This window comes from Lynx rufus, unplaced genomic scaffold (genome assembly GCF_022079265.1).
Source record: "Lynx rufus isolate CCGP_SWC_20201006 ecotype Redwood Valley unplaced genomic scaffold, mLynRuf1.p SCAF_9, whole genome shotgun sequence".
NCBI classification, from domain to species: Eukaryota; Metazoa; Chordata; class Mammalia; order Carnivora; family Felidae; genus Lynx; species Lynx rufus.
In genome coordinates this window covers 108,237,588-108,261,655 of record NW_025814897.1, presented here as the reverse complement: position 1 = coordinate 108,261,655, position 24,068 = coordinate 108,237,588, and the positions used below count along the sequence as shown (strand labels likewise).

The window sequence follows — 24,068 nt, the reverse complement described above, 5'->3', positions numbered from 1 at the left end:
GTAGACATCCCATTCTCCTCCCCCCCCCCAAAAAAAACCCAAAACTTCCCAACCACATCTCCCTTCTATCTAGCTAGGTCCACGCAACTCTCTTTCATTAATTACTCAACAAAGTCTTACCGAGTACCTATGGAGCGCCAGGCGCTGTCCAAGGTGCTGGGACGGGGATGGAGGTGACTCAAAGGTCTTTGCTGTCATGGAGCTCAGGCTCTGGTTGGGGGCGACACAGACGCTAAACAACCTGACACTCCCACCTGGTGAGGCTTCTAGCACAGTAAAGCAGCAGGGCAGAGAGTGCTCGGGCCAGGCAGGTGCTGTTTCTCAAACCTTGTGTTGCTTCCAGCCACCCCTTTACTCTTCCTTTTCGGTCTTCTTTTCCCATTCTCTTGTTTCCTGCCCATTGCTCTCTTTTCCTCTTTTCCATCTTGTTGACCATGAGAGAATGAATTGATGTAAAGGGGAGCTGACACATTATCCAGCGTAAGCACTTACCAGCGTCAGCTAAATTGTTGTGCTCCCCAGTTGTCACTGCACCAGACCTTTGAGACTGGGTGGAAGGATGGTCTCCCCCCCCCCCCCCCAGGAGCACTGTGGCCCCTGGAAGCATCAACCTTTTGTGGCTGGCTGTTTCTTCCTTTCTCTTCTCCAGAGAAATGTCGCCTTTCCTGGGCTTTACAGTACATGAGTTCATCCCCCGGTTTTGTCTCATGATGGTACCCGGGGGTCTTCACAGGGCATTTGCTGCCTCCCCGGGTCTCCACACAGGTGATTAGTGACTCTCTAGATCGGAAGTCTGTCCAGGCCTTGCAGAGAACCCCTCTCTCTCTTCTCCTTAGCCTCCCACAGATCTCCAGAGCCCACATACCAGGTCTGGCTGGTCCCTGGGTCGCTGTTTGACCAGCTCTGGCCATCTCTGATGTCCCACATTCATTTATGCACCTAAGCCCAGACTTGGGGCAGTCATCGCAACAAAGCTCTCCTTGACCTTTTCCCTGTTTGTTTTTTAATTGTGTTAAATTACACATAACATTTACCATTTTAACCATTTTTAAAGTGCACAGTTCAGTGGCATTAAGGACATCCACACTGCTGTACAATCATCACCGCCGTCCACCTCCAGAATAGTTTCATCTTCCCAAACTGAAATGCTATCCCCATGAAACACTAACTCCCTAGTCCCCCTCCCCCCAGTCCCTGGCAGCCACCATCCCACTTTCTGTTTCTATGAATTGACTACTTCAGGGACCTCCTAAATGGAGGGACCTCCTGTAAATGGAATCACACAATAATTGTCTTTTTGTGTCTGGCTCATTCCACTTAGCATGGTTTCAGGTTCATCCATGTTGTAGCATTGGGTCACTATTTCCTTCCTTTTTGTGGCCGAACACTATTCCATTGTATGTATCTGCCACATTTTGTTTGTCCGTTTATCTGCCGATGGACACTTGGGTTGTCCCATTTCCATGTTTTGGAGAAGGATCTTGGAGCAAGCTTGTACTCACTTTAATTTCCTCTTGCTGACTCTCCATTATACACTCTTTTCCCACCTCTTCCTTTCCCTGTCTCTTCCTTCTCCCACATTTGGTTCATTTACTGAGAGTCTCGCTGGGCAACGTCCATGTCCAGGAGACCCTGGAGCTGGTGGGTAGAGCAGGCATCTGGGGAGTCTGCTACAAATAGAGATGCGGAGGGCCATATTGGAGGGGGGGGTGCTGGTGGAAGGGTGGGTTGTAGCAGCCAGACCCTGGAGCATCTGACACCTTGTCGGGGAAGAACAAGCTAGGGCCATGTTAAATGGGGCCCAGGGGAGTGGCTTCTCTGGTTCAGGAAAGGTTTTGAGCAGAAGAGACCATGCTTTAGATAGAGTCCTGTCTGTAGAGGAGGTACTAATTCTGCTTCCTTAGTGACACCCCTGTGCCTAATGTAGACCAAATCCTCCTTACCTCTCTTTAACCTCATGGAGATAGCTAGACCTTTTCTTTTCTTTTTTCTTTTCTTTTCTTTTCGTTTCTTTTCTTTTTTCTTCTCTTCTCTTCTCTTTTCTTTTCTTCTTATTTCTTGAAGAGTTCTTCTTGGGAAAAGAGAGAGGAAGGAAAAAGCATAGGGAAAAAATTATAAACAGAATACTTTCTAATGTATAGGTTTCTGCTTCTTAAGATCTCAGTAGAGGTGTTGAAGCTCCTACTTGATCCCAAATCTTTTTCCTAAGATAGCCAGCCTTTCCTTCCAAAGAAGTCTTAGTATGTAGGAGCTCTGTGCCTGGCATCCCCTCTCCTGGGTGTCGTCCTGTGTCCGGCTCCACGACGGATCTGCTTACCCATCTTGCCCACCAGGCAGAGGGTTGGACAGTGCAGGCTCTGTGGTCCCACTGCCTGGCTGGCACTTTGGCTCCGTTCCTCACCCTCTGTGGTGCTTTGGGCAGGTCTCCCAATCTCCCTAAGCCTCACCTGCCATTTCAAGTCGGGGTCATAAAGGGCCAATTTCATAGGGTTACCTTGCGACTCGGTGACATAAATGAAGTGCTAAGTGCCTGACATACAGTCACTAAAGTAGGGGGAAAACGCTTTGGATTCAAACCTCTCAGCCTCCTGCGTGTTCTCTGCCTCTGGTTTCCGGTCTAAGGGCCGGGCCGGGGTAATGACCCTCGAATGATCTAGCCCCTTTGGGCATGTCCACCTCCTGTATATCCTCTGAGGACTCACTCAGGTACAGAAGGAGGAGTCTGGACAGAGGCCCACCGCACCCTGCAGCTGGGCTGGGGCTGGCTCACCTGAGTCCCTGAACTCAGAATCTCTGTTGAGTAGCATCCACGGCAGCAAAGAAGGCTGAGCTTCTGGCCCAGGGCTGCTGCAGGGTGCGGGGTGGGGGGTCGGGATCCCTTGCTGGCCCGCGGCGACTCTCGATCCTGCTTTCCTCACTGACGCCCGCTCTCCCTCGATCCCTAGGCTCCATCTCGGTGAACAGCCGCAGCACGCCCTTCTTGGCCACTGGGGAGAGTGAGATTCTGGACCTGGAGAGCGAGCTGTACCTGGGCGGTCTCCCTGAGGGGGGGCGGGTGGACCTGCCCCTGCCCCCGGAGGTGTGGACGGCGGCGCTCCGGGCTGGCTACGTGGGCTGTGTGCGGGACCTCTTCATAGACGGGCGCAGCCGAGATCTTCGGGGCCTGGCCGAAGCTCAGGGGGCGGTGGGCATCGCCCCCTTCTGCTCCCGGGAGACACTGAAGCAGTGTGCGTCTGCCCCCTGCCGCAACGGGGGCATCTGTCGAGAGGGCTGGAACCGCTTCGTCTGTGACTGCATTGGGACCGGCTTTCTGGGGCGGGTCTGTGAGAGAGGTGAGGTTGCTTTCCTTCCAGGGGTCCCCGCTGCCCCTCCTTGTGCCCCTTCCTCCTCGGGGTGCCCCTCATAGGCCAGCCCTGGGTCTGTCCTTGTAACGATCCTCTTGGTTTTCCCTCTCCCTCCACTGGCCTTCGGCCGTGCCCTGATTTCCCTCTTCCGTTACCTCTGGGGCAGAGGCCACGGTCCTGAGCTACGATGGCTCCATGTACATGAAGATCATGCTGCCGAACGCCATGCACACGGAGGCAGAGGATGTGTCCCTGCGCTTCATGTCCCAGCGGGCCTACGGGCTAATGATGGCCACCACCTCCAGGGAGTCAGCCGACACCCTGCGCCTCGAGCTGGACGGGGGCCAGATGAAGCTCACTGTCAACCTCGGTAACCACCCCGCCCTGTGTTCTGGCCCCTTCCCTGTCCCTGCCTCTGAGCACACCCCCTCTGTCTGGAGAAGCTGGTGGTGGCACCTCCAAGAGTGGGAAGTGGGGAGGGGCCGGCCTCAGCCAGAGCCCCTGAAAGCTTCATCCCCAGCAAGGGTGCACAGCGTAGGGGATGCTCCGTGCTTGGCAACACTGTGTACGGGGGGCACCCCGCGTCTGGCCGTGCCCTCTGCCCAAGTGTGTCTGGGCGCGACCGCCGCCCTCCCGGGGGCGCTCATTTGGGTTTGGTGGCGTCTGTCCTGCATACACGCGTCACAGCGTCGCTCATTCTGGGCTGTCGGCTCATCCACTTACTCATTCGCTGGCTCATTCATTTGGGAAGGGCTTGCGGGTGCCTAGCGGTGCCGAGGCTGAGCCCAGGGCAGCGGCAGATCTGGAGCTGAGGAGGACACAGCTTCTCCCACGGGCTCTGCGTTTGAAGAGCCGTGTCTGTCTGTGCGCATAGGTGTGCGCAGGTGGCACTGGACGCCTGGGGACAGATCTTCCCTTGTCTGCTTTCACGTTTGCGTCCCGTGGCTGCCCTTTGAAGCCGCAGGGTCACCTGATGGGCTGTGCCAGGCCTGTTTTATAGACTGCAGAATTCATATACTGACTCCTCCGATGTCATAAAGCCAGCAGTGGCTGGGGTCGGAGCCCAGACTCAACGCCAGGTCATTTGCCCTAAAGTACAGCGTCTCCCCACTGCCTCTCACAGAGCTGGGGTGGGCGGAGGGCGTCAGGGGCCCTCGCCGTCCCTGCCCCTGCCCAGATGAGCCCAGGTCAGCTCCGCTTCGCAGGCAGTCCCCAGGGTGTCCACGCGGGGGCGGGGGGGGGGGGCACCATCAGGCCGGTTGGGGCAAAAAAACAAAAACAAAAGCACAGCAGGTGCACTCACTCAGCTCCTATTTACGGGAAGTAAGTGCCACTGTATTCTGAACCTGGGTTACAATAGCAACGAAGACCAGGACCCCGCCGTCGCGGGGCTTCCGTCAGGGGAACACCGGAAGCTGGAGGTCCTCAGCCGTCCAGGCTGGACTCACAGCTGTCCATTTCACCCTAGCCTCTCTAAACGCAAAGGCGTGTAGCACCCAAGGGCCTGCCACGTAGGCAGATGCGGGCCATGAAGGTTCCTTGTTATGTCCTCAACTGGAGAGAACTCAGAGGATTTGAGCTTTGAAATATCCGGATTTCACCCTAACTTTCATCTCTAGGCCGTTTGTGGGACAGATGGTGGCCTTTTGGGGACCCATTGCCTTGTCAATAAATTTATACTACATCTTTCCTCTTCCCCTTTGGACCACTTGGCCTTGGTACCCATAGGACAAGGATTTGCCGAGCAAGTTGGGGGCAGGAGGTAGGGAGGTGTGCAGGCAGTAAGGGCCTCAGACTTGGGGAACTGAAGAAGCTCAGCTTCTGACCACCGTCACAGCCCCCAGAGCGGGTGGTGGGTGTCAGTGCTGCAGGGGGGACGTGGGAAGGGAAACACGCTTTGGCCAACATTCCGTGGTCCGTACCACGTCCCCTAGCACCTCTGAAATGGTCACAGGAGGAAGGTGCCAGTCCAGGACCCCATGAGTGGCCCTGGGGTTCTCAGACTGCTCTGGCTGTGTACCCAGACCCAGCACGAGCCACTCCTTCGCCTAGGAGGTGTGTCCTCTGTGCAGTAAGCTCATGGCTCCGTGTGCTCGGAAGTGATCCCGCAGGGAAAGTCTCTGGCCCTCTATCTGCAGGGAAGGCCGATGCCTCTTCCTTACTTGAACTGTCTTAGGTGCATGGGGAAGAAGCTTGGGTTCCTTGATATTAGACAGGAGGCGGTGTTCTTGGCCAGGAACGTGTTCTCTGGCGGACCCTCAGGACCTTCGCCCGTAGGATCTACCCTCTCCTTCCCACTGGCGTACTTTTCTGTCTGTGCCTCATAAGTGCTTAGAAATCAGAGAACCAGGTGGCCCTCAGGACGCCACTGGCTCTCACCTTTCACTGCCTCTCATCCCTGGCCATGCTGGGTCCCACGCGCAGAGATGCTATCTCTACTATGCCCCGTGACAAGCCGTGACCAAATGCTTGGTGCAGATGCCTCTGTCCGCAATGCTCAGCGATGCATGTACAGGGAGGAGTGTGGCCGCTGTGTGATCTGCACCCAGCCATTCAGCCTCAGGCTCTGATGGGAAGAGCACTGGGCCTGGGGCCAGGAGATCTGGGTTTCGGGCCCGGTCTCTTTGACCGCTGGGTAAGTCATTTCTCTCTTCTGAGTCTGTTTCTGTCTGTAGAATGAGGCTAAGGATCCTTGCTCTGCTTACCTTCTGTGGCGGTTTTCAGGCTCCCACGGAATAATGGGAGTGAAGACATTGTAAAGATGCAAGCCACACGTGTAGAGACTCACCCAGCCCTTCTCGAAAGAAAATCTAATGGGAGTAGAGACCTAAGCTTAGAACCAGGCCTGGGGGCTTGCTTCCACACTGCATGACCCGGTCTGGCCCCTGCTTCCCCATCCTGCTGGCTACCAGGGCCTGTGGGGCCTCGCAGGCAGGGAACCACACCAAGGCTCTGATCCTGGGCTGGACTCGCTCCCGGGGAGCAGAGAGAAGCCTCACAAGGCTTGGTCTCTCGCGTCAAAGTCTCATCCTGTAGGGAGGGAGGGAAGGCAGACATACGCAGGCATCTGTGCAAACTGTCAGAGGCTCAGTGGAATGACTTGGACGTGGGGCTGAGTCCTAAAGAGGAAACCAAGGCTGCTGATGACCACTTGGTGGGACAGCTGGGAGGAGGCACTCAGTGCCAGCTTCGGGAGGCAGGGTGTTTGCCGGGCCAGAAAAGGCTGACAAGGAGCTGCTGCCTCCTTCCAGGCCGAGGATGCTAGAGAAACTGGATTGTGTCTCCTGTCCTGTCCCTAGGCCTCCACCACGCCTGCAGACCCCAAGCAAGTACCCTAAGGTCTGCTGGCCCTGAGCAGGGTGGTTGATTTCTGTTCCCAGGGAATGTTAGAGTCCCCGGGATTCTTCACCCTGTCCCAGTGTGACCTGTGTTCCCGGTCCTTTTGCCCTTGGTTGGCCTCTTGGGCCATTGCCCCACCTAGCCTGTCCCTTGTCGCCCTCCCCTCCCTGGAGTTGCCCTCCACCAGCTGCGCTCCTGCAGCCCCAGCTGTCAGTGAGGCTAACGTGAAGGATGTATTGTAACTGAAGAATCTCCAAGCTGGAGGAACCCTTAAAAGTTATCTCCTCCAGCCAGCTCCACCCCCGCCCCATATGTGAATTACCTGTTAGTTCCTCCATCGCTGCCCAGATGCCATTCATGTCAGGAGCTCCCCACGTCTTACGGCCATTCTAATCACTGGGTCATTCTTCCTTAGCGTCAACTTCTGAAATTCCCTCTTGTGGACCTAGTTCTGCCCTCTCAAGGCCATACAGAGTAAGCCTAACTCTTGTTCGTGTAAGCCGGGCTGAATACACATTATGTTCCAAGGTCCATCAATCCCTGAGGCCGTGGAAGGGTGTTTTGTTCCCACCTGGGGCTCTCGGTAGTTCACAGGCACCTTCCATAGGCTGGGCAGCCGGGGAGATTGCTCTGAACAAGAACTGCATACTGTCACTCTGTGATGTCACTTCTGAGATGAGCCTCTGGCCCATGGGCTCCTGAGGCTCCTTGCATGGGAGACTTGGACCCACCGTCTCCAAACTGTGGGGCCTGGGTGGGGCAGGGGATCAGGTGGGGGTATGGGATGGGAAGCCTGGCTTCTTCACTCTGGGTTCCTTCACATGCCGGTGACCTCTTCCCACCTGTTTGTTTCCCTGCACACTCATAACCCCATCCTGGTCTCTATGTTCAGCCAGGACTTTGGTGAGTCTGTGCAGACCTGTCACTTCTGTTCATTTCCTGCACGGGTCACTAGCTAATGCCGCCTGAGCTGGGCTCTGGGCGGGTGTGTGTACGAAGGTGGGTGCTTCTCATCGCTCCCACTTTCTGCTTGCCTCCGGGGTGGTGCCGGCCCCCTCCTGGGGTGCCCATCCTCACGGGGTGTCGGCTCTCCTCCAACCCCACTGCAGTGGGGCTTCTGAGGGTGGAGTCACCGCAGGGGGTGGGGACTTGGAGCTGACACCTCTTCTCTGGACAGATGGACCCCCCATTCCTGGCGCCCACCCCTGCTAGGGAAGGGAAGAACTGAGCTCTTCCCAATAGGGGATCGGCCTGTCCTTCCAGCCCCTTTTTTCTTTTTTGGACCCTTCATTGGTGAAGACTCTGCTGGCCCAAAGAGAGCCCCCGCGACCTGACTCCAGGCCTGGCACCCTCCCACCCTCCCACCCTGACATTCCCTTCCCCATCCCCCATCTAGCTTCTGCTTCCCTCTGCTCCCCTTCCTTCCTCTTTTCTCTCTGCACCCTCTTGACCTCCTTCCTCTCACTGTCCCTTCTGACTTCCCCCTTGAACCTGCTCCGTTGCCTTCCCCTGCTGCTTCTTCCCTCCTTTGGTGCCAGGTTGTGGCTCAGGGTCCCGGCTGCTCCCCCCACTCTTCTGCTGCGGTTGACGACGCGTGTGGAGCTCAGCCGTACTGCCCGAGGGGCCCATGCCCCCAGAGCCACAGGGGAGCCTGTTTACCTCCACTGCAGGAACCTTCAGGGGCCCAAGGGATGCCAGATGCCCCCAGCCGCCTTTGTGTGCTGGGCCTAGGGGTGCAGGCAGAGCCTGTTCTGGGAGGAGCCATAGGATGCCAGGATATTCCCGGAAAGACAAGGGGCCGGCCCACTGAGCACCTCTTTCTTGCTCTGGGCTCACAAGGCGAAAAGATGAAACTCAGAGAAAAGAGATTTGCCCGCAGCCACACAATGAAATTGGGACCCAGCTCCTCTGCCTCCGGGTGCAGGACGTTCTGCAGCCCCAGCTCATCTGGGTCTGGTGGCATGGTGCAGGTGTCCCAAGGGCCCTAGGCCCCGATTTCATAGGACCCTAGTGCTCTGTTCCCCTTGCGAGGCTGGCCAACTGACATGATGTGGGTCGTGTGTCCCATCAGAGGGATGGCCCAAGGCTCCGGGGCCCTGGGCTACAGTTCTGTGTAGACGGTGTGCTTTCTGACCATGTGGGGCCACCTGACCCTGGGGTCATAGGACAGCCATGCGGAGGCTGGGGCAGACTTTGCCTGTGGTGCCTGTTCGCCTCTGACTTGCGGGGTGGCCTCTGAAATCATACTTTGGGGGCCTCACGAGCCCCGTCTGTGAGGCCTTGGCCCCTCCCTGAGAAAACAGATGGATTCTAGTTCCTCTTCAGGGTGAAAGATCGCCCTGTTCCCCAGTGGCAGCCTGGCATCCTCCATCAGGAAGGGTAGAAGGAAGGTTCCTGTAGGGGGTGGTGCTGGCCCCCTGGGACTTTGGGAGATGTGTGGCCACGGGTAGGGAGCCCTGGGGCAGACCCCTCCATTTGGCTCAGAGCCCAGGGGGGCATGGGGAGTGATGTGTCACAACTTGGGCTCTGAGCGGGGAGTCGTCCCAGAGCAGGGGATGCGGGGAATCTGGCCCTCCCCACCCATCTCCCTCCGAGAGATGTGGAGATGTGGGGTTGGTCAAGCCCTCAGCCCCACGAAGATCCCCTGTACGACTGGGATTCCCAAGGTGCCATCTCCCTCAGACGTGAGAGGCCCCGGGCCCCTCTAAGACGGGAGGCGGCAAGCCCTCTTCCCATCACCTGATTGCCCTGCCTCCCAGTTCTGGGGAGGGTTGGAGCCCTCTTGGGGGCAGGAGGGACAGGGGTCCAACCGAGGAAGGGGAGAGGGCACCTGGGCACGCGTGGTCCCCGGAAAGTGGTCCTGGGGGGGAACCCCCGCCCGCAGACACCCCTCCCTGTGAAGGATGTAAAAAAAAAGAAAACAAAAAACTTGTTCTGCCTTTTTGTCTCCCCTCCCCCTCTGCCCGCCCCACGGCCCCCCCAGACTGCCTGCGCGTCGGCTGCGCACCCAGTAAGTGGCTTCCCTCTTCTTCTGCCGAGCCCCCAGGGGCCTGGGATGCTGGACACTGGGATCTGGGGAGGGAGAGTGGGGGGGAGGAGAGCCTTCCTCGCTGGCTTGTGTGGGGGTTGGGCAGTGGGGGTGGTGGGAGGGGAGCAGGCATGAGGGCGGGTGGGGTGGTGTGGCTGTGGAGGGCAGAACGGGCCAAGCCAAGGTGAACCAAGAGGCGTTGGTGGAGGGCCCTGGGTCAGCATGCTCACTGAGAAAAGGAAGGCCAGGGAGCCTTGTCATCTCAAGTCCCTGGGAGGGTGGGGCAAAGACGGGTGCACCTGTGGCAGGAGGACCCCCCTCCCTGTGGCCGGAAGAAGCCTGAGAAGAGCCGGGATATTCCGCTGCATCTCCAGAGGCGGCCACAAGGGGGCGGGCGAGGCACGCAGGAAAGAAGAGGAGGGTGGGGAGCAGGGTCAGGGGTTCGAGGTTCAACGTTCAGCCCTCCACAGCTCCTGTGTTGGGAAGGGGGGGTGGCGCTGAGTTCCCGTCACGCCGGGGCGCATTCAGAAGGGACAGTGAGTCTCTCAGCTGGGGGTGAGGAGGAGAGCAGGTGTGGCCACCTCCGAGCATCCCAGGGTGCTGGGCTCAGTGATGTCTCGGAGAGAGTGTTTCTGCATGGCGTGCCCTGGTGTCGTGCGAGAGAGCACAGGAACCCGGCAGACACCGGCAGAGGGGGCCGTGTGCGCCCAGCGTGTCCCTCTGTGTGTTTGGTACCTGTGGGCGCGTGCGTGTTGAGCCCCGGCCCCGCTGGCGGGAGCCCTGGGAGTGCCGCAAAGTCGAGCATCCTTCTAAAGAAGAAGAGGTTTTGGTTTAGACCTGGAATCAGAGAATCCCGGCCTCGAATAAAGGGTCATAATTCCTAAGAAGCGTTCCCCTCTCTGGCCAGGTCGGTTGTGCTGTGTGTGTGGTCGCATGTCCGGGTGCGTGGAGTTAACCAGAGGCGTACAGAAAGGTCACACCGGGTCCCTCTGTAGGCGGCGGGGGGGGGGGGCAGGGGGAGCTGTGTGTCTGCGTGAGGGTGTCACCGCCAGCAGCGAAGCCGCGGGCGCGCGCTCACATGTGCGGCACGGGGGTGGTCTGGGAGTTTGAAAAGGACAGGCCTCTGCCTCGATGCTGAGAATTTCACTGCTGGCTACACACACTGGCACTGACGCTCCTGAGAAGACTCGGGAAGAAAACGCTGGTTGTAGGTACGGGGCGGCTGTGTGCAGGGCCTCAGGGCACAACTCCAGAGGCACCGTTCGCATCCAATTCTGTTCCAGGGACGGCCTTGGGAGTTGCGCAAAGAGGCAGTGGGTGTTGTCTGGATTTCTGACTGGGTGTGGAAAGACTGGGTGAGCGTGTGTCCCCGCGTGCGGGGGGTGGGGGTGCGTGTGGCACAGCTGGCCGCGTGCCTTAGGCTGTAGGTGTGCAGCTGTGCGTATGGGGGGGAGACTCTGTGCGCCTGGGCTGGGACCGGGAGCCACAGGTGAGCGAGCCGGAACGCCGCGCTCACTCCCCACTTGGTGCCGCAGGTAAAGGCCCCGAGACGCTCTTTGCGGGACACAAGCTCAATGACAACGAGTGGCACACGGTGAGGGTGGTGCGGCGTGGCAAGAGCCTGCAGCTGTCTGTGGACAACGTCACCGTGGAGGGTGAGTGCGCTGAGCCCAGCAGGGTGGATACGCCTCCGGGGACCTGTGGACGGCCCTGTTCTTCTCGGTGACAACCGCCTGGCTTCCCTTCCTTGGGCAGCATTCTGGCAAACCCCCCACTGCCGTTTCTCCCTGAGGGGTGGCATGTCACGGGGGGGCCCGGACGCCGTTGTCCCCGGTGCCCATCAGCCCTGGGCCGGCAAGGCGTGCGGCCGCCGGCACCCCCACCGAAGGTGTCTGCCGATGTCTCTCCGGTGTGGCCCTCGTGTGGAGGGGAGGCTCTTGGCACCCTGGGGCCCAGCCCCAGAACCCTCCCCCCCCCAGCCTGTCCCCCTCATCTTTGTCTCCGGTCCCGAGCAGGACAGATGGCGGGAGCCCACACGCGGCTAGAGTTCCACAACATTGAGACGGGCATCATGACGGAGCGGCGTTTCATCTCCGTGGTGCCCTCCAACTTCATCGGGCACCTGAGCGGGCTGGTGTTCAACGGCCAGCCCTACATGGACCAGTGCAAGGACGGCGACATCACCTACTGCGAGCTCAACGCCCGCTTCGGCCTGCGGGCCATCGTGGCCGATCCTGTCACCTTCAAGAGTCGCAGCAGCTACCTGGCGCTCGCCACGCTCCAAGCCTACGCTTCCATGCACCTCTTCTTCCAGTTCAAGACCACGGCCCCCGACGGGCTCCTCCTGTTCAACTCGGGCAACGGCAATGACTTCATTGTCATCGAGCTGGTCAAGGGGTGAGCTGCCGCGCCCTGCGCCGCCGGCAAGGAAGGGGTCCCCTTCCCCTGCTGACCGAGATACGGCCCCCGCCACTGGCTGAGATATCCAGTCCCCTCAGACCACAGCTCGAGGTTCAGGTCCCCAGCCCCCCGCCAAGATGGAAAAGTGGCACCCCCTTTTCCAACCCGGTGACTCCCCGGTTCCTTCCTTGCCAGTATCCTTGCCGTTCACTGTCCTGGCTCAGGTGCGTCCTCTCTGCAGGCGGGAGGCAGGGCCCTGTCCCTATGGCCTCTCTTGCCTGAGGGGACCCCACCCTAGAGCAGCTGTGCCCTGCCCCCAGGGGCCCCTGCTGTCCCCACAAACCTCTCCCCCAACCAGCTCCTCGTCTGAGCCTGTCACAGGAGCCGGCTCCTCTGTGGCCCTCTGTCCCCACGTTGTCCCCATGATGGGACTTCACACCAGAGTCCTCTTGTACTGGGCTGGGTCCCTCCACCGTGGGCTCTCCCCCTCTATCCCCTCCTCCTGCGGCACGCAGGACCCCTGCAAGCCGTAGCTCCTCCTTACCCTCCCCTCCCAGTATTGCCTCCACCTTGACCCAGTGTCTCCTCCCTACCGCGGGGCAGGTACATCCACTACGTGTTTGACCTGGGGAATGGCCCGTCCTTGATGAAGGGGAACTCAGACAAACCAGTCAATGACAACCAGTGGCACAACGTGGTGGTGTCCAGGGACCCAGGCAACGTGCACACGCTCAAGATCGACTCCCGCACGGTCACGCAGCACTCCAATGGCGCCCGAAACCTCGATCTCAAAGGTGGGGCCTGGGGCCTGTGGAGAAGGCCTGGCCCTGACCCAGATGCCCCCTTGGCCCCAGCAAGACCCTCCCTCCCCCACACCGGCTGGCGTGCTCTTTCACTCACGTGATTCTCCCTCTCCCCTCCTGGCCACGGTTTCCAACTCCTTCCTATTCTTTTCTGTGTCCAGCCTGACGTTTTCCTGTCAAAGTTCTGTTCAGCTCTCCCGTGAGGCTGCCCTCAACACTGAAAGCCCGGCCGTGGGATGTGCCTCACGGGGAGCTTGGTGGCCTCACTCTAGAGCTAGGGGTGGGCAGTCCAGGGCTTCTGAAGACCTCTTGGTTGCCCAAGATTGAGAGGCCTGCCTTGGCTGAGGGCTGGAAAGAGAATGGGGAGCATAGTGTCCTGGCAGATAGCTCCCCCCGAGTGGGTGGGAGGGGACAGTTGATAAGGGGAGGGGGGGTTAGCCGCTGCGGGGTCCCTGCATGCGGCCTGTCCTATACACTGGGCATCTACTAGGCTCTGTCTGGGCACTCTTCTGGACCCAGGCTTCCCTGGGAGGCTCGGTGTCACATCAGGGTCACACATTCCCCAGGGGCCCTTAGGTAGCTATTGAAGTGGTCATTGGCTGCCCCCGGAAGGGGTGCTGGAGAGAACAGGGAAGAAGGAGGAACCTAGAGTCAAGGCCTTGAGACAAGAACAAAGATGAGGCCTGAAGCTTCTCCGGAACCCTGTGGGGCAACACGAGTGACCTTCTTCATCTGCCCCAAGCAGCCCTCAGCCCCTTGGAGGCCCCTGCGTGGTCCGTGTGTGACTCACATTGTCTGGGGTCTGGGAGGGTCCTCAGAGACCAGTGAAGTCACCCCCGCCTTGAGAAGGAGGAAATGGGAGAAAACGGGAGGCTAGGAGGCTTGCCTGAGGTCCCCAAGTGAGCTGGAGGCAGAGTGGGAACTAGAAGCCCGGTCAGGTGCCGGCCAGATCTTTCGGCTTAGTGCTGCCAATTCTCCCAGCTTCCAGAAGGGGGCAGCATGTCACAGATTATCCGAAGCGCTGGCAGACCCAAGGGTGGTCTGGGTTAGTCTTGTGTTGCATCGAGCCAGTGGCCAAGACCCCGTCTCGCTGAAGCTTGCGCCCTGGGCCGGCCAAGCCTTCCGGGGAGTTGGGCGCGATATGGCCAGGGCAGTGATGCGTGGGATCGGATGTCCCCGAGGAGAACTTCCTGGAGTCACCCAGAGTCCCCGGCCCAGCCCTAATTGTTGGGGAAAGGGAGCTGGGTTAGAGCACTCAGGAGAGAGAGGCCTGAGGGAGCTCAGGGAATAGGGGGAAGGGAGAGGGTGGGGGCGGCGCAGACAGGCCCTCACGTCTCTGAAAGGCCCTGATTACAGGCCGGAACTGGAATCAGCTGTGTGGGAGAGAGCATGGAGCCCGGTCTCCCAGCTGCTCCCCATCCCCCAAGCACCCCACCCTGGGCATCTGGACTTCTCGGGGAGGGGAGCAGACAGATGGCAGAGTGGAGAAGGAAGAAGGAAGGGGGGGGGTCGTGGGATCTCTCTACGGAAGCCCGAGTCTGGGACGACCTGACAAGCAGATGCTGGTATCCTGGGAGGGGAATGGGGACCGGGATTCAGGTTTTGACCCCTCTCCCTTTACAGGGGAGCTGTACATTGGCGGTCTGAGCAAGAACATGTTCAGCAACCTGCCCAAGCTGGTGGCCTCCCGGGATGGCTTTCAGGGCTGCCTGGCCTCGGTGGACCTCAACGGACGCCTCCCAGACCTCATCGCCGACGCCCTGCACCGCATCGGGCAGGTGGAGAGGGGCTGTGACGGTGAGTGGCGGGTGCAGGAGGGCCGGCCGCAGGGCTTCGCTGGGGCAGCACAGTGGCCTTGCTTCTCAGGCCTCGCGGGAGCCTGTCCCCACAGCCCTGGGGCAGGGGTGCCGGGGGTGAAGGGTCACTCACTTTTCCCGTTGCCTCTCACCCTGGCCCCTTATCGCAGTTCAAAGCCAAGCCCAGCCGTCCCTGAGCACCCCTCCCCACCCGTGGCCACCCCCCACGCCCTCGTCGGTTTTTGGCCCTTTGGTCCTGGCAGGACTGAGAGTGGGGCCTCTCACGGGCTCTGAAGCTTCCGCGCCTCCTGGGGAGGGAGGGGGCTTGGCTGAGTGGGGGGTGTTCTTCCTCCCGCCTCTTCCAGGCCCCAGCACCACCTGCACCGAAGAGTCCTGTGCCAACCAGGGTGTCTGCTTGCAGCAGTGGGATGGCTTCACCTGTGACTGCACCATGACTTCCTACGGAGGCCCTGTCTGCAATGACCGTGAGTTCCCGGGGGGATCTGGCCCCTTCCCAGCCATAGGGACTGCCGGGGAGGAGAGAGGGTCTCTGAGAGCCATGCTGCTTGCTTCCTTCTTATCCCTTCTTGTCCTGAGAGCACGGGGCGGGGTGGGGGTGGGCAGTGGGGGGAGGGGAGCTGCTGGCTGCTGTCGACCCTCGACCCCTTGGAGTCTTTCCTTTGGGGCCTGGGCGGGATTGCTGCTGCCTGAGCCCCTGGGGCAATCTGCTGATAAGACGGCCTCCTCCCTTTGCTCGGAGCTGGCTGGACGCTGCCCCCTTCACCTGTACCCAAAGATGTCAGCCTCTGTTGCTCTCCCTGTGAGATTTTGGTGATGGTCTTAACAGGTTTGATTTACCTGCTATAGCTCAGGACAGGGGGCAGGCGTCGACCTGCACCCCCTTTCCTCCGGTGCCCTCGGGAGAGTGCAGCGGAAGTCTCGAATTTCCTGCCCAGAGTCGGCCCGCTCCCAAGGGGGCAGGCTCAGGAGATTCCCGGGAGGCCAGGCCGCTGGACAGCTGGCTTCCCTAGACAGCAGTCATGCTGTTCCCGACTACGCCTACCCCCCCCGCCCCCCGCCAAGGATCTCAGCTGTAGGTGGTCCCCTTGGAGCCACAAGGACACTCCTTAGCGTCCTTGCCTCGTTCTTCTCCCTGTCTGGGCATCTGTCTGCCAACTTGCATATTGTCTGAGGCCCCTCCCTAGAGAGGGCACTGTCAGCGGCAGTTTCTGGTACTGGGGCTTGGTGGCCAGCAGTGGGTTAGGGCTTGGCAGAGGGAGGGCAGCTGGGGCAGGAAGTGGAGAGAGGGAGACTCCTATCTGAGGGGGGCTGCAGAGTTTCTCTTGGACGACTGGCCTGCGGGCAGCAGCGAGGAAGAGGGCAGTCTTCTCAGGCATCACCTGAATGGTCTTCCTTCGGGGTAGCCCTGTGGAGAGACCAGGGGTGTGGCCAGTCAGCTGCCTGGGAAAAGACACACACACACACACACACACACACACACACACACACACACCACTCAGGACTGGGCTTTTTCATTTTACAAACATGGGGACCGAGGCCTGGAGGGGTCAGTGGATTTCTGGGGGTAGTTAATCGTAGATGTGGGCTAAGAACTGGGGTCGGTGCCTTTGCTTCCCTGCCACGTCTTGGAGCCGTAGTCACCCGGGCACGAGTCCTGAGTTTCTTACGGGATCCACCTACAAGTTCCAGGGACTGGGTTCTTGGGCAGATCTTGGTTCTTCCTTCTCCGTGGGAAGCCTGTTCTGCCCTCTTCCTCAGCACTGTTGGGGGGCTCTGAGGCCCGGCCCAGGCTTGAGGATCTCCGCTTCCTGTTCCCATCCTGTCTTCAGGGTTTTCCTTGTCTGACCTGCTCCTCTCTGTTCCTCCCAAAGCCCCCAGACGATGTCCCCCAGGGCTCAGGGACACTGGAGCCCTGGCTCCCCAGGGAAGAAAGACAGGGCGGGGCCTCTTTCTATCCAGCTCACTCACTGTGCACAGATCTGGAGACGGTGGTAACTTTGATGCTTAACAGTAATAATCCCCACTGGTTGTTTAGCGTTTGGCAGTTCACAAAGCTCTTTTAATTTATTCCTCAGTGAAGGCAGTGGGCTGGAGACCGACCGTCCTGTTTAACTGATGGGGAAACCGAGGCCACTTGCATGCCCTAAATTCTCGGGTGCTGGGGGGATAGAGTGTGGCTGGAACCTGGGAGCTCCTGACTCCATTACCTCCTGCTGTTCATTTAGTCCCGGGTGGTGGTGCTGAAAGTGGGCATTTCTTTTTTTTTTTTTTTTTAATTTTTTTAATGTTTATTTATTTTTGAGAGAGAGAGACAGACAGACAGAGACAAAGACAGAGTGTGAATGGGGGGTGGGGGAAGGCAGAGAGAGAGGGAGACACAGAATCGGAAGCAGGCTCCAGGCTCCGAGCTGTCAGCACAGAGCCCGACGCGGGGCTCGAACTCACGAACTGTGAGATCATGACCTGAGCCGGAGTCGGATGCTCAACCGACTGAGCCCCCCAGGCGCCCCTAATAGTGGGCATTTCTTGCCTGGGATGCAAAGGATCAAGGTCAAGAAATACTGCTGCCCACTGTCACTACTACACTGGCACACACCGGAGCCTTCTGGAAGCGGGCATAGAGATTGTTGGGAATTTAGGGAGTTATGTCATCTTTTAGCGAGGGTGGGAAGAGAGGCTGGAACAGCTTCTTCAGGTTCCAGGAAGGCGGGAGGCAGGGAGACTCGGGGCTGGGGAGCAGGGCATATCTTGGGAAGAATCACCATCCCCGAGCACTGGTCTGTGTCTGGTGGCAGGCCTGAGCAGAGCCGTGGAGGTCAAGACAAGGTGGGTGCAACCTGGCAGCTGCTGGGATTCTGCCTGCTGCTTCCCCCGATACCGGCCCTGGGGGACCTTCTGAGATCTCTGCCCCGGAAGGGCAGGGCAGGAACCTGGGGCTGGGGGCTGTGCCATTACTTCCCAAACCGTAATTCCCTCTTCTCTTGGGATCGTGCCTCCTAATTCTCCACGTTCGGCTCTGTGTCCTGTTCGTGCTGTCCCTCTATGGCTGGTCTTCTTGGGGCCCAGCCGCTGCACAAGGTCATGCAGGAACCTGGCCGAGAGGCCTGTTCAGTTCACCCTGCCTGAGTGTGAAGGCCCTGGGAACAGCACGGGGCATGAAGGGGCCCAGAGCCGGAAGAGAGGGAGGAGGGTGGGAATGGCCAGGGTGTGCTCAGAGCGTTGGGGTTGTCTGATGGGTGGGGGAGAGACTGGGGTGGGGAGACGTCTGACCTTCATTCAGGACAACCTTTCCCAGCTTGTGGCCTCAGTTTCTCCGTCTGTAACATGGGGTGTGCAGGACCTCTGTGTCCCTTTAAAGTTCAGTAGCCTGCTCTGGGAAGGCAGGAGAGATCAGAGGAGAGAACCCGTCTCTGCCATGAGAGAGAGGAAAGTGGGGGAGAGAATGGAGAACAGAATACGAAATGAGGGAGGAAGGGAAGCTAGAAGGAGGGACACCGCTTGACATGGGGCTGAAATTCCAGAACTGGGGTTTGGGACCCAGGCGCTCCCATCAGGCCTGCTCAGGGTTCTGTCTTCCAGAACCCCCCTCTCCCAGGATATCAGCTCTTCCCCATGCCTGCCCTCCTCTTCTCATCTCTCCACTTGCTCTGTTCATCTCCGCAGGCTCTGTTGATGTCTTGCACACCTCTCCCTCTCCTCTTTTACCCTCCGTCTCCCCCCCGGCTCCCCAACGTCACCCCCTCCAACTCTCTCCACTTCCCACTCACTGATATTGATTGGCCTCTAGGCGGTTTCCCTTCCTCTCCTCTCACCGCCACCGGCTCCTCCCTCCTTCCCTCTGGGACCATAAATTTTCTGCCTGCTCAGAGCTGTGTCAGTCTCTATTCCAGAGCCTGGGGCACAAGGATGGGATGGAGAGGGCAGGCGGACAAGGCTTCAGGGGGCCCCAGCCCCGCTTTGCAGGCTGCAGTGTCTCTTTCCTCACAGAGCCATGTTCCACCTCGAAGCCTTCCTTCTCTTCTGGGGACCCCTTGCTTCACTTCTGAAGGGCCAGGGGCCAAATGGGGCCACGTCCTCCCACAAGGTTGGGGAGGTGACCTGGGCAACAGGGGAGCTGTCCTGGGTGCTGACTGCATTCAGGCGTTCCCGTCGGGCTCACGGTGCTGGAAGATGAAATTCAGAATCAATTAGCAGGAGCCAGCCCTCTCCTGCCTGTGTGCCCCCATTCCCTGTCCCCTTTCTCACATCACCTCCCCTTTCCTTTTGCCCTTTCTTCACCACCCCTCCTCACTCTACTACCCTGTTTCTTTGGCTCCTTCCAGGTCCATCTCCACCTCCCTCCCTGCCCCCCACCCCCACCCCTTCCCTGGTTCGAGGAGACCATCGTCTCACTGAACCCAGATTGATGTGGGTGCAGAGGTCACATCCAGATGAAGGGATGGGAGTCTCTCTGCACTTACCTCTTGGGCTATGACAGGTGCTTCCCAGAGGTCCCCAAAACTCTGCGGTGGGGAGTGGGGGGAGGCAGATCCCAGTGGAGGGGCACCTAGAAGAAGTGGCTTCCTCGGCCGAACCTAAGTGACCCAGGAAGGGTTTTGTCCTAAGTGGGACACTCAGTGGACAGGTGTCCTGAAAACTCCGTGGAGGGAGAGGTGAGGCCGGGGGAGGGGAAGATCGGAGGCGTCCAGCGAGGGTGTGCTGGGTAGGGGAGCACCCTTTTGGGAAGGTAGTGAGAAGACTGTACGTGTGTGACGTGTCTTCCCCTTGAGTACCTGTGAGGCTCTGGGTCATTGTTTTTGGAGGGTGAGCTGGGAGGAGGTGTCTGTGTGTATGTTGGCTGTTCATCGCTTGCGGCCGAACACGTATGTGTGCGCGCATGTGTGCCTCTGTGCATGTGCACACCTCCTGCCCCTCCCCCGCGCCGAGTGTGAGTCCGTGCGCCAGTGTCTATGAGCACATGTATGCATGTATGTGTCTGAGCCTGTGTGTGTGCCTGCGCGCTCACTGGTGCCTGTATGGGCACGTGGGTGTCTCCATACCCGTCCACATCCTAGCGTGCACGTGTGTTCCGAGGGGTGCGTGCAGAGGTGGCCGTGGCCACATCTCTGCTCGCTGGACCAGAGAGGGCACCACTGGGGTTCGTCCAGGTGCGGGGGAAGGGAAGGCGGAGGAAGAGAGCTGCCTCTCTTGCTAGCCTCAGTCCTGTTCAATTATTCAGCAGGGCCCCTTCTCTGGAGCGGGCGGGAGGGGAGCGCGCGCGCCCGGGCGCGGGGGAGGGGCGGGGCGGGGCGCGCGCAGAGGAGAGGCGAGCGCCAGGCGGGCTAGCCAGGTGCCGTGCGGCGGAGCTGCCCAGCGCCGCCCGCAGATCGGGAGCCGCTCGGGTCCCGCTGCCCTGCCCCCTCCTCCTCCCGCGCTCCCTCTCCCCTCCCCTCTCCGCTCCTCTCCTCTCCTCCCTCCCTCTCCCTTCCAGCCCTCAGCCTCTGCAGCAACACTCCGCTGCCTCCATCTCTCCACCGGAATCTCGCAGGCTCGCGCCTTTCCTCTGCTCAGTCCCGCTCCCCTCCTCTCCTCTCCCCTCCTCTCCCTTCATTCCCCCCCTCACCCGGATTTGCTTCCCTCCTCCCTTTTCCCGCCCCCCCCCCCGGCCGCTCCCTCCTTTCCACCCCCCCCCCCCCCGGCCTCCGTCGGGCGGCAGCGGCAGCAGCGGCGCGGCCGGCCCTAGTCTCCGTCGTTCTCCCGCTTCTCCCCTCCAGCCTCCCCCCTCCCCCGGCTCGGTTTTTCCGCAGGATTTCCCCCGCTCTCCCATCCCTGCTTGGCCCCCGCGCCTCCCCTACCTCTCCACCCGGCACCATGCCCCCTCCCCCGGGCGCTCCCCCGGGTTTCTGACGGCCCTCTGCGCCGCTCCGACCCCGCCGGGATGCGGGCAGACCCTTAGCTCCTCGAGATGGACCCAGGCGTCCTGGACCTTGGCGTTGCCGCTCCGCGGACCTCGGATTCCCCGGCGGGATCCAGTTGATTTCGTTGGCTCCGGACCGAGGCTTGGGCTCTGGTTTTCCTTCTCTTCACCCCTACCCCCCCCTCCCGGGGCTCGGAGCCGGAGGGGGGCTTCGCGGGGCTGCGCAGCCCCGCGTCCCCGCCCCCGGCCATGGGGCTGTGAGGCGGCCGCCCCCGGGCCGAAATGCCCCCCGGGGGGAGCGGGCCGGGGGGGTGCCCGCGCCGCCCCCCCGCCCTGGCCGGGCCCCCGACGCCGCCGCCGCCACCTCTGCTGCCGCTCCTGCTGCTGCCGCTACTGCTGGGGGCGGCCGAGGGGGCCCGGGTCTCCTCCAGCCTCAGCACCACCCACCACGTCCACCACTTCCACAGCAAGCACGGCACCGTGCCCATCGCCATCAACCGCATGCCCTTCCTCACCCGCGGCGGGCACGGTAAGTGGCGCTCTGCCGTGGCCGGCCCCCCCCCACCCCCGTCCCCCCTCCCCGGGCCTCCCGTGCGCGCGGCCCCGGCCCCGCGGGCCGCACCCCAGCTTGTGCGCGCCGAGGCCGGCCCCTCCGCTTTGCGGGCCCGCGTTCCCTCACCTACCATCTCCGGCTCCCAGCTCCTCGGCCCCACCCTGGCCTCTCCATCACCCCCTGCATCGGCCTCAGCTTGGCCGTCATCGCTCATTTCTTGCCTCACCTTCACCTCCTTCTCCCCATCTCGGTCTGTCAACCCCTTCCTGTTTCCGCTCCCATCACCTCCCCATCTCTGTGCCTTCATCCTGGGTCCAGCTCTCCCCCTACCCTGCCCTCTCCTCCACCTCTGCCCCTCACCGTTTCTCCAGCCGGCTCACCTCCACCTCTGCCCCTCCCTACCTTGCCACTGCTCATCCGGCATCTCTGGGCCTAGTTTCTCATCTTTGTCCCCCCAGCTGTGCTCCCCTCCGCCCCATCTGTCATCTCTGCCTCTGACGTGTCCCGTCTCTTCCTCTCCCACCTCTCCCATGTCCGCCTCTATTTCACCTCTGTCCCCCCCCCCCCCCACCCCCGTTTCCCCTCTGACTGGCCTTCCATCACCCCCCAAACAGTCAGCTCCCTCCCCTGCCCCAGCCCTCTCCTGGCCTCATCTCTCCTTTGCAACCCCTCTGCACCTCTGCCCTACCTGCACCTCTGACCCCCAGCGTCTCTCACCTCTGCAACCTTACTGCTTGGAGCTCACACTCCCTCCCTCCCCGCCCCAGGCTCCCTATGATCTCCCAGCCCAATCTCCCCACCTCCCCTCATCCCGGTCACCCCATCAACCTGGGCCGGTCCTCTGTCACCTTCCACTTCCTGTCACCTCTTATCTCAGCCCCTCATAACCCTTCCATCTCAAAACCGGCTTCATCTTCCCTCTCAGACCTCATCAACTTCCATTTCCAACCTCTATCACTTCTCGTTTCCGCCCTGTATCACCTCCCGCCTCGGCCCCCCATCACTTCATAGCTTCAACCCTCAGGTTCTCTGTGTGCCATTCCTTCCTAACTCCGTACCTGCCGCCTTCCACCTATCCTCCCTGGTCCCCGTGACCCCTCGCTTCTCGTCACTGCACCCCACAACTTCCAGCCTCTGCACTCTCTCCATCACTGACACGTCCTGACACTTCACCCCTCTTTCCCGTGCCGGACCCCATCGCTTCCCAGCTCAGGTCCCTCCTTCCCAGTCCAGATCAGACCTGTCACCTCCCATCCCGGAGACCCTATCACTTCCCATTTTAGTCCACACATCACGTCCCTTCCCTGTATACTGGCATCCCTTTCCATAGGGGACCCGTATCCCCTCCATCTGTGTACCTCTCTCCCTCCGACTTCTGCACCTCCCCCCCCATCTCTGCGCCTCCTTCGCCTCCTGTTCCTGTCCCCCCATCACCTCCCACCTTGACTCCCATGGTGTTCTGACATCTCCAAGCTCCCATCACCTTTTATCTGGACTCCTATCATCTCTCATCACTGTGCTGTCACCAGCTCTCACTCTGTACCCTTGTCACCTCCCATTTCTGTGCGTCCATCACTTTCCATCTCTGCCCATCCATCACCTCTCTTTCTTTTTCACTCCACTCTTGTTCCTCCCTCACCTGCCATGCCTGTGTCTTCCTCGCCTCTCCTCCGCGCCCCTCCCGGTCCACCATTTCTGCGCTCTTCTCTGCCTCCCTCATGCTACTCCTCCTCCGTCCATCTTTGCTTCCCAACCTTTGCCCCTGTGTCCCTCCCAATCTTCTCACCCCCTTTTCTACTCTATCTTTTCCTCTTTTTCCGTGCTCTATTCCGTCTTTGTCCACTTCCCAAGAGTGGCCCCTTCCCACCCTCCTCTCTACTGCCTCCCTCTCTCTTCCCCAGTGTACCTCCTCTCATGTCTTCATAAGACTGGGGTCCTCTCCATCCAGCGCTCTGCTCCCAGGTCTCTCTCTTCCTCCACTTCCCCAGCCCACACCTTCTCTGGCTCTTAACCCCCTTTTTTCTCCCCACAAGCTCTTGGGCCCTCGGTGCCCTCGTCCCTCCTCTTCATTGTCCCCTCTGGCTCCCCAGAGGCCCAGTGATTCCTCCCAAAGGGGTCCAGATAGGACGAGATACTTCTGGGCACTGAGGCGATGTGCAAAGTGGTGAGATATAGAGGGGAGGCCGGGATGTTGGGGGGGCAGCGTGCGTGCAGTGAGGAGCAGAGGGCCAGAGGTGAGAGAGGAGTAGGCCCAGGAGAGGCGAGCAGATTGGAAGGAGGGACCTTCCTAGGAGCTGAGTGGCAGAGGAGGGCTCAGTGAAGGAGCTGGGGTCAGGATGCAAGGAGCTGGGAGACCGGGAGAGAAAATGGAGGAGAGAGCATGGAGGTGGGGGGGGGGGGTGGCGCTGCTAGGGAATGTTGGTTTTGGGATTGCCTCAGAGATGGCCACCCCCTTGCTGTGTGGAGGAGAAAAATAGCCCCAAGAGGGCTAATGGCTGCCCAGTGCCACAGGGCAACCGAGGAGCAGCCGCAGGACACAACTGGAAGGTGGTGGGAACCAGAAGGGAGGGACCTATGGAGGGTTAGGCAGGTGAGAGGAAGGAAGAGGGGCAGAGGGCAGATAGAAGAGTTGGGAGGAGGCCCTCTGGCTGGCCCCACCTCTGTTCACCTTAGTCAAGAGAGGAGGGGAAGGGACAGGTTTCTCTTGGGACCCCCTGCTCAGCTAGAGGGAGAGGCCAACTTGGGAGAGCTTTCTAGACCAAGGGGCATCCTCCCTCTCTGCCCCAACGTCTCCCCCACATCCCCCGGTGTGAGGGAGCCTCTCCTTCTGCACCTGCTTCTCTGTGTCCTTTCTCTGGGCTTCTCCCCGTATTTCTCCTTGCCTTCCT

The 24,068-nt window shown here is 60.2% G+C and overlaps 1 protein-coding gene across 1 annotated transcript in view; it reads left to right on the top strand.

Moving 5' to 3' along the window:
- The window catches only part of NRXN2 (neurexin 2), a 78,614-nt gene that overhangs the window by 22,503 nt on the left and 32,043 nt on the right, over positions 1–24,068 (top strand). Inside the window, exons 6-13 of the mRNA XM_047071840.1 lie at positions 2,946–3,332; positions 3,511–3,714; positions 9,667–9,693; positions 11,247–11,366; positions 11,727–12,108; positions 12,715–12,905; positions 14,538–14,711; positions 15,076–15,195. Of these exons, the coding sequence (XP_046927796.1) occupies positions 2,946–3,332; positions 3,511–3,714; positions 9,667–9,693; positions 11,247–11,366; positions 11,727–12,108; positions 12,715–12,905; positions 14,538–14,711; positions 15,076–15,195 (1,605 nt within the window). The remainder of the gene's footprint in view (positions 1–2,945; positions 3,333–3,510; positions 3,715–9,666; positions 9,694–11,246; positions 11,367–11,726; positions 12,109–12,714; positions 12,906–14,537; positions 14,712–15,075; positions 15,196–24,068) is intronic.